The sequence below is a fragment of the Arachis ipaensis genome, chromosome B5, assembly GCF_059453495.1.
Source record: "Arachis ipaensis isolate K30076 ecotype BB chromosome B5, ASM5945349v1, whole genome shotgun sequence".
Lineage (NCBI taxonomy): Eukaryota > Viridiplantae > Streptophyta > Magnoliopsida > Fabales > Fabaceae > Arachis > Arachis ipaensis.
This window is the reverse complement of record NC_142440.1, coordinates 17,306,915-17,320,836: the sequence shown is the minus strand read 5'-3', so window position 1 is coordinate 17,320,836 and position 13,922 is coordinate 17,306,915. Positions and strand designations below refer to the sequence as shown.

General features: G+C 35.2%; 1 protein-coding gene across 1 annotated transcript; it reads left to right on the top strand.

The window, feature by feature from the left end:
* The first annotated feature begins 8,007 nt into the window (after positions 1-8,007).
* Positions 8,008-13,922, top strand: LOC107643122 (uncharacterized). The gene is made up of 15 exons (XM_016346692.3): positions 8,008-8,116; positions 9,426-9,562; positions 9,655-9,760; positions 9,848-9,930; positions 10,082-10,145; positions 10,256-10,373; positions 10,452-10,606; positions 10,737-10,782; positions 12,168-12,257; positions 12,361-12,483; positions 12,572-12,609; positions 12,687-12,737; positions 13,041-13,208; positions 13,339-13,451; positions 13,685-13,922. Exons 2-15 carry the CDS (start codon positions 9,438-9,440, stop codon positions 13,806-13,808), a joined length of 1,404 nt encoding a protein of 467 aa, XP_016202178.1. The 5' UTR covers positions 8,008-8,116; positions 9,426-9,437; the 3' UTR covers positions 13,809-13,922.

The following is a 13,922-nucleotide window of genomic DNA, read 5'->3' as shown; positions in this document are numbered from 1 at the left end:
TGAACACTTCCAAGTAACACCAAATCTAACACAGTAGCTAATAGGGGCTCACATGCTCATCAAGGAAAATCATCTCTATTTGAGTTAGGAACCTCATGGTTACCAAAAGAAGGTACAAACCAAACCCTTAGAACCCTGACTTTTAGCCTCCAAGCCTTTCTAGGAGGATGTATCTTAGAAATCATATCAAATGGAGGAGGCATTGTAGAAAAAAATTGGAGAATGGACTTTATGCAATAGCTTAAGTTATAAACAGAAGGGATGTGGAATAAACACAGCTTAAAAGAAAATAGAAGGCAGTAGAATGCTTGCATTGAGTGTGGTTCTCTAACATCCTTTTATAGAAAAACTCATGGCATAATAGTCACTTTCTTTTAATTCAAATTAAACATGAAAATGGAGGAAAAAGAAACTTACTCCATATTTATTTCCATTCCATAGCCTACACAAAACTCATCACATTAGGAAACTCTGACCCCAAAAAAACGAAACAAACCATTAAAAGTTTGAAGAATTAATGGAATAGAGACCAAAATGAAGAGAGCACACAATACAATATACAATGCACCTATATATCGTTAGATCATAGGAATGACAGTCATCAACTACCCCAAATACTCATCCTACTCATAGCAATGACAGTTGGTCAATGTATTAGGTCAAAATATCTTCAAAACAGCAACTGAACATGGATAAAATTCTAGGTACATAGAATGTCACAAAGAACAAGAAAGATATTATGATCAGAAATTTTGAATAAGAAAAATACTTTAAAAATCAAATTCATTTTACTTGAACAACCATTGATTTCATCACAATATAAAGGAACCACCAAAAAGTAGAAGTTGAGTCTATAAACTCACATTGCTCGAGGAACTCTGTCAATCACATCACCACTCATGAAATAGATTAGGTACAAACCCCATACCTTGATAATGATTCACACAACCAAACCCATGATCCATGAATATAAACAAATATAAGTAGAACTTTCATCTTTGGAGCCATTACAAGATCCATAAAAGTTATAAAATGCACAACTCAGATGCAACCAACAATTCACTTTACTTAAACTTAAACGATTTTTTAACATACACAAATACCAATTGGGTTTATCAGTTTTTAATATTGGATTGAATTGGTGTACGTTGGATATAATTAATCTGGTGCTTTATAAAATTTGTAATCAAGCATATTTGGAAGAACATGCTTGTGTCTGCTAGGGGTGTGCACAGCCCAAAGACCCGGTCCGAGCCCGAAGGATTTTGGACCATGAAGACCCGGGCCTGAAGTGACCCAGAGTTGACCCAAGAAGAAGAAATGAAATTTGGGAAAGAAGTGAAACCGGGGCTGGGCCATAGCTTGGGTCACCCAGACCCGGCCCGACGGCCTGGTCATCATACACAATTACACAATTAGGGGGCTAGGGCAAGTGGGCAACAACGCATTTAGTAATTCACTGCCTCCCTCAACCATTCAGCCTCACTCCCCTACTCCCCACTCCCCACTCCCCACAGCCCACGCTGACCCGGTGACCCCTGATTTCGTCTTCTCTCCCTACGGCCCACTCTCAGCCTCCCAGCATGCAGCCATGCACGACACACTCCCAACAAGCACGCACCACGCAGTCGCCCCCTCCTCCATCCTCGTCTTCTCAGCCCTCCATGTCTCACCCCACTACCCCAGTCATCGGCAAAGCTCCTCGTTCGACTGACGACGGTGATGACCTACGGTGCTGCCCTGCTTCTCGGTGACGTGACAGTTCTGTGCTTGGCCTGGTCGTCTTTTTCTCTATTACTACCCCGTCACTGCTCTACTCTACTAGTCCTGCTCCACTCTCTTCTCAGGTCTTCTTCTCAGGTAAATAATTAATTTTATTATTTAATTAATATTATAATTAGGAATTAGGGATTTTGATTATCAGAATTTGCGAATTTAAGGATGTGGGTGTTGATTTTGATTATCAGAATTTGTGAATTTAGAGATGTGGGTGTTAATTTTAGGGATTTTTTTCTGATTTGTTTAGCTAATTTTTTATTATTAGAACTCTGATTAGGTGTCGGTGTTGATGTGTTTACTGATTTGTTCTGTTTAGTTTATGTGTTTGGGGTTTACTGAGTTGTTCTAAATTATTACTTGTTTTTTCCTGATTTGTTTAGTTGATTTTTGGTTATTAGAACTCTGATTAGGTGTGGGTGTTGATGTGTTTACTGATTTATTCTGTTTAATTGATGTGTTTGGAGTTTACTGAGTTGTTCTAAATTATTACTTGTTTTTGTTTCAAATTTGTTTAGTTGATTTTTGGTTATTAGAACTCTGATTAGGTGTGGGTGTTGATGTGTTTACTGATTTGTTCTGTTTAGTTGATATGTTTGGGATTTACTGAGTTGTTCTAAATTATTACTTGTTTTTTTGTCTGATTTGTTTAGTTGATTATTATTCTGCCACGTTGATGTGTTTACTGATTTAGTTCTAAATTATTACTTGTTTTTTCTGATTTGTTTAGTTGATTATTGTTCTGTTCAGTTTACTATTTAGTTGATTATTGTTTTGTTCTTCATGTTTTATTATAAGGTTTATGTCTTTTCGATTTGCTGATTATTGTTGAATATGTTCTTGATTTTGTTTGTTTAGATAAGGAAAAATGGAAGGAGGAGATAATTGCATTCCTCCACAAATTACCGAGGAGAATAAAACAATGGAAATTGAAGCTGAAAATTCTGCTGCTCCTGCTATTAATGCTGCCACAACTCATGCTAAACCACAAGTTAATGAAGAAGATAATGATACAAACATTGAGAATCCAGAAGCTGCTCGTAGGGGAAAGAAATCGTATGTTTGGCAGCATTTTACTGAACTTTCGTTGACTAAGACAAAGGGACAACACCAGGCCAAATGTAATCATTGCCAGAAAAAATACGGTTGTCATTCTACTAAACATGGCACAATTTCTCTAAATAAGCACTTAAAGAGTGCTCATAAGTGGATATTTACTAAAGTGGGGAAGAAGGGGACACTTCATGGCTATATGCCCAAAATTGAGGAAGAAGAGGATCTATGCAAAGCCTTTGGGGGTTATAACTTGGAAGATTGTAAGAAGTCTGTAGCTGAATTTGTTGTACTTGATGAAATACCGTTTAAAATTGTTGAGGGAATTAGGTTTTGCAAGATGTTAAATCGATTTGAGCCAAAATTTACGGCACCATCTAGGTTTACAGTCTCAAGAGATTGCTTTCAACTTTATTTATATGAGAAGAAAAAGCTAAAAGAATGGTTGGCAAAGTCATGTGCTCAGATTTGTTTGACAACAGATTGCTGGATATCAAATAAAAATTATAATTATATGAGTTTGATTGCACATTTCGTTGATGAAAAATGGAAGTTACAAAATAGAATTATAAATTTCTGTCAAATTGAGAACCACAACGGTGATACGATAGGAAGAGAAATCAAGAAATGCTTGAGAGAGTGGGGAATTGAAAAAGTTTTCACAATCATAGTAGATAATGCAAGTTCGAATGATGGAGCTATTACTTATCTTCAAAGGAAATTAGGTGCAAGAGGTGGGTTGGTGTGTGGAGGAAAGTATATGCATGTGAGATGATGTGCTCATGTTCTTAATTTAATAGTGAATAAAAGAATTAAAGATCAACAAACTTCAATTGAAAGTATTAGAAATGCTGTCAGGTATGTTAGGTCCTCTCCTCAAAGGACTAAAATGTTTAAAAATTACATTGAGGCTGAGTTAATTGAATCTAAAAGTCTTGTGTGGTTGGATGTTCCAACTAGGTGGAATTCTACCTATCTAATGTTGGAACATGCCGAGAAATTTGAAAAAGTTTTTGATAGGCTTTATGATCAAGAACCTGATTTTTCTTAGATGGTTTGGAGAAGATAGTGAGAAAAAAAGAAAGTTGGTCCACCTACACCACTTGATTAGCAACATGCTAGATTATTTATTGAGTTTTTGAGAATCTTCTATGAGATAACTTTGAGTTTCTCATCTTCCTTGCATGTTACATCGAACAAATGTTTTCATGAAATTGCATCTGTTGCTTCTCAGTTAACATCTTAGAGCCAAAATTATTCTGAATTGTTAGGAAGTATGGCATGTTCTATGAAACATAAATATGATAAATATTGGGGACCAGTTGACAAATTTAATCTATTGTTACTTGTTGCTGTTGTATTAGATCCTCAGTACAAACTAGATTATCTTTATTGGTGTTTGGATGATGTTTATGACAAAGAAGTATCTACTAGCATGATTGGTTTTGTTAAACTCACATTAGATACATTGCATAAGTTTTATGAAAAAGAGGTTGCCGATGATAAAAGAAGGGATGATGGTGGAGATTCATCTAGAGATGTTTTCGATGACAATATTAAAGTCTCAGCTGGTACCAAGGGCGTTTCTGAAAATATAGTGAATATGTGGAAAAAACAAAAAAGAGAGAAGGCTAATACAGATAGCAAGTCAGATGTGGAGAGATATTTGGCTAAGGATATTGTGGAAGATGAAAATTTTGATATATTGACTTAATGGAAAGTGAATGCTTCAAAATACATGATTCTTTCTCTCATAACCCGTGACATCTTAGGTATTCCGATTTCAATTGTTGCTTCTGAATCATGCTTTAGCACCGGTGGACGTGTGCTTGATGTCTTCTGTAGCTCTTTGTCACCATTAATGGCTGAAATTTTGATATGCACTCAAAGTTGGTTATGCCCTTCTAAACAAGGAGATGGAGATCAAGAATTTGATCAATTTGATGGCAGTCACAAGATTGTTGAAAGTACATTTATGATATCTTTATTATTTGTGATTTATTTATTTCAAGTAATAATCTTTTATATAAAAATGAGTAATTTTATATGTTTTGTAGGTTTCACTAATGCATCCACATCACAAGGAACAAGTTGACAACATTAATGGCTATTGATGGATAATGGCTATTCTTATGTGGAATTTAAGTATTGTAAACCTTAATATTTTGTGTTATTAGTCATTATAAGACTATAAGTTAATGTTTTATGTTTAGAATGCATAAGACTTTAGACTAATGCATAATATTGTGTTATTTGCATTGACTTAAATATTTGGTGTTATTAGACAATATTAGTATTGATTGTGGTTATGTTTTAATTTTGGAGAAGGGTTGGTTCTTATTATATTTTTCTAAGTGAATTTTACCATGTCAAATAATGGTTGGAGTCTTGAAAATTTGGATATTTTTACATGCTAGCTTACAAAAAGGTATCAAGGTAATGTAATGTTAACGGCCCAGTTTTAATTGTGGCCTGAAAGTGTGTAGGTTTCATCGGGTCTAGGATCGGGTTCAGGTCTAACAAATAGGCCTTGTATATATTTTGGGACGGGTCTAGGTCACATCAAACTCGGTTTCACCCGACCCATGAACATCCCTAGTGTCTGCAGAAAATATTATTGAAGGAAGATAACCTGTTGCATGGAGTTTTCTTTGAAGGAGGGAGTTTGCTAATTTAACACATATTACCGCCACACCATTTTGCTGGAACAAGGCCTATTCCTTTGTCACTAAAGCTCTTAGATTCAGGCCAAACACCTGTATGTATATGCAAGAGGTGAAATTTAAAATAGCATTTATTTAAACAATAATTATTTTTACCTATATATATATATCATGTTCATGTTCAAATTACATAATTTGTTTACAGCTATTTCTGAATTTGATAGAAGATTCTTGGGTCAGAAAGAGTTGTTGTTAACTATAAAAATCAAATTCACTTTACTTGAACAACCAATGATTTCATTACAATATAAAGGAACCACCAAAAAGCAAAAGCTGAGTCTATAAACTCACAATGCTCGAGGGACTCTACCAATCACATCACCACTCATGAAGTAAATTAGGTACAAATTCCATACTTGATAATGATTCACATAACCGAACCCATGATCCATAAATATAAAAAAATATAAGTAGAACTTTCATTTTTGGAACCATTACAATATCCATACAAATTATAAAATGCACAACCCACATGCAACCAACAATTCAACAGCTATCAAAAGGAGACACCATAATCAAATTAATATCAAATTCCAAGTAATGAAGTGAAGAAGATGAACCTAGAAACCCACTAAAACAAATAGATAAATTACCGATTCACAACCCTAGACAATCAAATCTGAAATAATCGTGTAACACATACCAAATTTGATCACAAGGAAACATAGTGAAAGAAAAGAAGAAGCATCAAGAGAAAAACAGTGTTGGAACTAAAAGTTGCAGAAGAATGTACCTGATTGATTGATTAGAGAGGGAAAATTTGAACCTCTAGGACGAAATCCCTAAATTGTGACCATCGGCGTGGAATCAACGTCCAACAAACACACCCTATAGACAAGAATTGGTTTCATGGAGAAAATAACAATAAGAGAGAAAAGAACAATAAGAGAGAAAAGCCTCGGATCTAGGGTTCGAAGTCATCATGACCCGTGGAACCAAATCCCTGAAATCGGCATCGTGCGGGAGGAAATCCGGAGAAGTGACACATGAGCGGTCGAATGAGAAGCAAGCACGTGCACCGTTCGAAAGGAGATTTCACAAAGGAAGGGAAGTTCCACCTCGGATGCAAACCAGTGTGAGTTGCGGGGAGCTCTCCAGTTCGGAGATGAAACCACGCGAATTCTATTGTTTATAGATAGATAGTAGATAATTCTTTTACCATTCGAACTGTAAATTGTAAATTCATAACAAGGATAAAGTACTAAATTGGTCCCGTCGTTTGGGCATAATCCTGTTTTGGTCCTTAAGGTTTAAAGTGTCATATTTGAATCCAAAAAAGTTTCATTTAGTTTCAATGTAGTCCCACCATGAGGTCAAAGTTAAATAATTAACGAAATGTCCTACATGACAGCAGTACAAGAACAATGTCAATAATCTGGAGAATAAGTACAAGATTCAGAGGCACAAAATCAACCGTGGATGCATCAATACATTTATATATCATTTTTCTTATAATTTAAATGAAATATTTTCTATAGAACCAAGAAAATGATAAATAAATGTATTGATGTATCCATGGTTGATTTTGTGGCTCTGGAACTTGTACTTATTCTCCAGATTATCAACCTTGTTCTTGTACTACTGTCATGTAGAATATTTCGTTAATTATTTAACTTTGACCTCATGGTGAGATTACATTAAAGCTAAATGAAACCTTTTTGGATTTAAATAAGACACTTTAAACCTTAAAAACCAAAATAGCATTACGCCTAAACGTAGGAAGCAATTTAATACTTCAATTAAACTCTTGGTCAATATATATAATGGGAGAGTGATTTCGCTCCTCTTTAATCCATAATATCATATTTTTTTTAATTGAATGTTATTTCAAATGACTCTTAATTAAAAATTTTATAAAAAAAACAAAATAATAAAATTAAAAGATATTTTTAAAAATTGCATAAAAAGAATGACATCATCAATTCCGAGAGTGGCAAAATCATTCTCCATTATAATGTCATCGAAGCAAACTCAAACAATTTCATAATTCTGACCCAAATAAAGGTGGTGATTTTATTTAAATCCGACTATCTATACAATTATGCGATGACAACTTGACAATGGATTAAAAAAAGAGAACAACTAGAGAACCAAAAGCATATCAGTCAAAAATTAGCCAAAATATGTTTGAGTTTCATGAAAAATCGGGTTTTGGTTTGTGCTCCGTGATTTCAGGAGCGGTTTCCAAACATATTATTCAAAAAGTGATTTTAATTAAACGATTTTGTTTATTTTTTGGCTGGTCACATTTTGGTTCATATACTTTTTCTTAAAATAAACAATATTATTAAGAGATAATAAGAGGATTGCTTCTAGTGGGCCGTTGAATTGAGATTATCACCAAACTACCACCTAACAGAAATTATTTGGGTCTGGGCCTTGCAAGGGCAAAATTGTCATTGTGCAATAACCACCACACCGTGAACAACTAAAACCAGTGGCATCGTGCCGTGGGTACGAAGGGAAATTCCATTTTCGTAAAAACAGCTTCTCCTACCTAAATTCCTTAGTCCCGGCCTTTCTATAATTCTATTCTGTCCTCCTCAGCCTCCTACCACCACCAGGTACCAGTATCCCTAGAATTTTGTCTTCTCCGTTTTTTATTTTTATTTTCATTATTCTTAAGCTCCACTAATTTTTATCAACAAAAAATAACTTTATTATATCTTATCTTCCAAGTTCCTTGTACTGTTGTAGCTTGCAAGCTATTGCTGTTCATGTTCTACGACTTGTTTACTTTACCAATGAAATACATCTTTTCATGCTTTTTCCACCCTAACGGATTCATTCGTTCTATACCGTATCAGTTTATCTGCGATCCTTTTCTGTTGTAGATTTCAGCTTAGTTCTACAAATATGGTTTCATCTTGTTTGATTGTGGTGTCCGCTTATCGTGTTCGCTTTGCACTATTTTTCTTGTTAACTATAAATCTTTTCGTTTCTAAGATGGAGCTGTTTTTCCTTGTCCCTGTATTTGGAGCAATTTGTTTCTTATTCTGAGTTCCATTAGGAAATTGATGAATGAGGTTGAGGCCTGGGCACGCATTGTAACTTTTAGGATGTGGAAATTGGTACTTTGATTTCTAAGGGGAAAACAAATATTATGCAATATATACTTTATTAACCATGCATCAGGCTGAGGGAATTGTCTCAACGGTAACACTTTATTTGAGCTTCAGAGAAGAGGTACCTTTAAAGCTCCAAGGGCGAGAGAGGGGTGCGTGATGGAAGATAAAACAAATAAAACAAGTTGGTAATTGTATGTTGTTTCTATAATAGTCGTTGCATAGTACCAATCAATCCCATAACCTGCAGTCTTTAGGACTAGCCAATTTTACTTGAGTACTTTGTCCCAAGTGACTGTAGTGGCCAAGTTCTTTATGCTCCACATTAGATTGCCGTTAACTCAATGGAACAAGCTTTTGTCTTCAGTTCTGGGAGTTGGGATTGCTCCATGCTGGTTCTGGATGCTCCAAGAATCTGCTGGTCTTGTTGGGTGGAGCAGCTGGATGCTTGACCATCACTTCATTTTTTTAGAATAAAAAAAGAGTAACTTTTATGTAGTCGTCATATATCTTGGTGAACCAACTATTGCGCTTCTTGCTTCTTTCAAATGCTGGTGCAGCTATTTCATACTTACATGGTTTACTTAAGGGATTTGGGCTTTAAATTTAGGGGGAGGAAAAAAAGTTTGGCCATGACTTGGGTTAGGGGAACTGATACGGTGATACCGATGATCATGTCACTATACGATTCAACTCTTATATGCCATCTTGAACTGACTTGTTAATGTTTCAGAGTATTTCTCTGTTTGCATATATTGTTAATTGTTACCGTCTTGCTCTGATATAATACCAACTTTCTTTCTTGAAGAAGGTCAATTCCATGGATGATGGTGCTGGCAAAATAAACTTCATTCCTGATTACTTCCAAGTTCCAGCATCAGTTGCAAAATCCCCTGAGAACAGAACACCATCGATTACTGAACCTGGAACCAATAAACATTTGAGGTATTGTTTCCTGGTGGAAAGGAAAAGAGGATAATCCAAAAGTCAGAGTTTGAGTCTATTTAATATCAGTCACTCAACCTAGATTAGTTTAGGTCCCGGCAGCATCTGTGGGGTCAGAGAACAATGAGGGCTGCTTCTATGTTGAGATTGTTTAGTCTGCGTGGGCTGCCATGGCTTGGTAATGGGGGTCAGGAAAAGGTATGTCTTGAGTAGGTCCTGTTCAGTGCACATTTCATCATTGTAAGCTTCTGTTATGTCTTACTAAGACAATTTATAATTCTGTAGGTTGAGCTAACAGCTGCAGAAGTAGAGTCACTTCGATCAGAACTTGCCGATATGGAAGAGAGAGAAGCTCAATTGAAAGCTCAGTTAGTGACCCTTAACTTGGGACTATTATGGGCTTTTGTGTTCTACAGTATAGTATAAAATAGATTACATAAGAATAAAGATGCTAGCCATGCATTTGGTGTCTAGACTAGTGTTTCATGTAAATAATCAAAATCCTTTTGTTTCTCACAGGTTGGAAAATATCGATGAAATTTTGCGGTCATCTCGTCTTTCTGGATATTTGTACATTCGAAGTGTACTGACTGCCAAAAACTGCATTAGCTTACTTTGTGTGGATTTATACTTAACTATTCTATTTACTTTCAAGTTTAGTACCAATCTGCTTTCATTTTTCCCCCTCTACAGAGGTGGGCAACACTACCAGGAGAACCTCCACCTATAGATGACACAGACATAGATGATTGGCTTCCTCGGTTCATTGTTCTCCATGGTGCATGTCTGTATTTATATATGTTGTGTACAGGTAGTGAAATTAGTTGTTTTCTTCCTCTCCGTCTCCCGTTCTAATTAAAATTGCTGATGAAGTGGGAAAAATTTGCAGATCTAAGTCCATTGGACTCCACGCTTCTGTCTGATATTGTTGAAGTAGGCGCTTTACCCAGTTTCAAGTGTGAAGATGATGAAATGCGATATGCCTTTTATATTTTAACTCGTCATGGATTACGTTATGAGTGTTCAAGCAATTCTAAGATAAAGGTGCGTCCAAGTGTAGATTATTTGTTTCTTAGAAGTAGTTATTTTAATCACGAATCCCTTGTTATGGCATTCTACATTAAATTCTCGTCATATTAAATGGCTTAGTTTCTCTCCGCCATTACCCTTTCAGGTAAACGCATGGTTATCAGCTTTACAAGCTGAGTGCAAATTGGATTGTGGCGCAACAGCTCCCAATGGTTCAGTTTAGATGTGACATGTTTTACTCCTTTCTTTGTGGATTCTACTTGTGTAAATATCACACTAACGTCAGAGTTTTTATTTTAATTATTTGATTATTTCATTTTATTGTACATAACATAGCTCAGCAGTTATTAGATATTCATGGAAGTTCTCTCTATCACTTAACCAGTTACGTTTAAACTTTCAATCCTTGCAATTTTGGTGATCTTCCAAGGGATCTAGATTCTTATGCCTTAACATATAGGCATACTGGTTGGTTTTGATGATGGATCGCTTAAATGGAATTGTGTGAGAGAGAGATATATGGTGGTGGCATATAAATATATATATATATATATATATATATATATATATATATATATATATATATGTGAACATTATGGGAGTGCCACTCTTTACCAAGAAGCATCTTTGCTCTGTATTAATAAGTTGAGATATGACGGGAAAAAAAGACCGCAAGCCACTTGGGATATCGTATTTTTTAGGTCGTAGGAACAAAGAACTGAGTGATGAGTTAAAATAAAAAATGTGGAGAACATCTTTTGTTTTCATCCCCATAACCATAAGTGCGTCTTATCCACCATAAGAGGAAATGCATGCCACTTGGCGATACTACTACTTTCTGTTTACAAAAGGAAAAAAGGTTCATAGTCACTTTGCAAGGGCATAAAGAACAAGTTCACCTCACTCTCTCTCCCTACCTCAATCTCTTCTTGCCTTCCTCTAACTAAACTAAACTAAAATTAATGGTGAGGTCATTTGCAAAAAGTGAGCTTCCGAATTAACAAAAGTGAGTTTTTCTCTTCAACCACAAGTGTTATTACTTATTCTAGCGCTGGATACGTACATCAACAAATTGTTTTGAGTAAAAATGTATTTTCTAGTACGTATTGTGTAAAATTGACTACGTTTTTTTTTTAAATTAGTTCAAATTATATTATTTTGAGTGAATCCTATTCACCTTTTATTTTTTATTTTAAAATCATTTAGATGTGGAATTTAAGATATTAAATTAATTATTTAAATTATTTCAATATTACATTTTACATAAAATATATTTTATAAATTTTATTATTCCTTTTTAAAAAATTATAAAATTTACATATATAAACGTATTTTTTCTCTAAAATTTTCGTATTTATATCTTTTCGTAATGAAACATGCAAATTTGTTAGCACGTGCCCGCACCATTTTTCTAGCTAGGCACTGACCAGTATTGGCATACCGTTCCTTTTTCCCTACAAAACCCGACCCAATATTGGCATCACAATTTCACATCCCATCAGTGTCTGCTGTCGCATCTGTAGTTTAACCTGCCGCTGCCGTTGCTGTCATCTTTCTTCTTTGTGTGAAGCCAAAGCCGAAAAGATGACTTCTCAACTATTCAGATCCGCTTCCAGAGCCACCAGGTCCCTTCTCTCTGCTTCCAAGGCCTCTCGTTTCCACTCTGGTACTCCTCACTACCTCTCTCTCATCATGTTTTTGCATCTTCCTTATTATTAATATTCAATTCAGAATCTGAGAGTTTTATGTTCGTTGTGATATTACTCTAGGCGCCGCTGCTGTAGTTTCGTTGAGGAGTAAAGCGCCGTGTTTGGTTTCAAGTTATGGAAAAAGCGGTTCTGGCAGTGCACCCGCTTCCTGGATTTCAGGAGCTCTTGCTCTCCCCGCCGCAGGTAAGTTAGGTTCTTTATAATACAAATTTGACCACACAAATTTTGTTAATCTTGTTTCAATTTTTTTTTTCTTTTGCTGTGTTTACAGCTTACATGCTCCAAGATCAGGAGGTTCATGCTGCTGAGGTATGCTTTGCATCTCTCTAACTGTATGATTGTTTCTTATTTTGTTCATCTTTGATTTGTTTATTTTGTTTATGCAGTTTGAACGCACTTTCATTGCCATTAAGCCTGATGGAGTGCAGAGAGGCCTGGTAAAGTGAAACTACATTGCTGGATAATATAAAAAAAACTACGCATTGCTTAAATAACAAAAATGCTATTCGTATTCTCAATATATTTTGGCATTGCTTAAATACCAAAATTAGCAAGTAAAATCAACCACCAATATATTTATGTATAACTATATATGTGATTTAATTTATTTTCAATGTGTATTTGTATTTCAACATAATTTTATACCAGTGACTAATTTTGGTAGCTGATTTTGATGTAGATGTAGCATAGTTGCTTAAATAATTAAGTTGAAGATCTAAGATTCTGTTCTGCTCTTGCAGATTTCGGAGATTATATCTCGTTTCGAGCGCAAAGGCTACAAGCTTGTGGGGATCAAAGTGTTGGTTCCTTCAAAGGAATTTGCCAAGAAGCATTACCATGATCTCAGTGAAAGACCTTTCTTCAATGAGCTCTGTGATTTCCTAAGCTCTGGCCCTGTTATTGCAATGGTTACAGCTTACACCTTACAACTTATAACTGACTCTTCCTCTTTCTTACCTTTGGAATCAAACACAAAACACAAAACAATATCTTATTGTTTCTAGACTAGTCTCATTTTTCCTTGAATTCATGAAACAGGTTTGGGAAGGAGAAGGAGTAATAACTTACGGCCGAAAACTAATTGGAGCCACTGATCCGCAGAAATCTGCACCTGGAACTATTAGAGGTGATCTGGCTGTTAATGTTGGAAGGTATTGTTTTTTACAAACACATTCTGATTTATTACAATTACACTAATATATACGAACTAATATACATTAATCCATCTTTTTATTAATTAAATGTGAGATTAGTTAAACTAGTAATTACATTGAAAAAAGATTTTTATGGATACACATAGAACCTATTATATTATATTTTATATAGTAGACGTGCATTGTTCAATATTTGTTCATTACAATTTGATTGTTACATGTGCATGCAGAAATATCATCCATGGAAGTGATGGTCCAGAAACTGCTAAGGATGAGATTAAGTTGTGGTTTAAGCCAGAGGAGTTGGTTAGTTTTACCAGCAATGCCGAGAAGTGGATTTATGGTTCCAACTGAAATTTTCTTTTGTTTTCTTTTTAATCCCTCATTGTTGGTACTCCAAGAACTCTGGCATAAAGGATGAGTACTGAGTAGGACAGTATAATTTTTAGATAGAATAAATTATTTGTC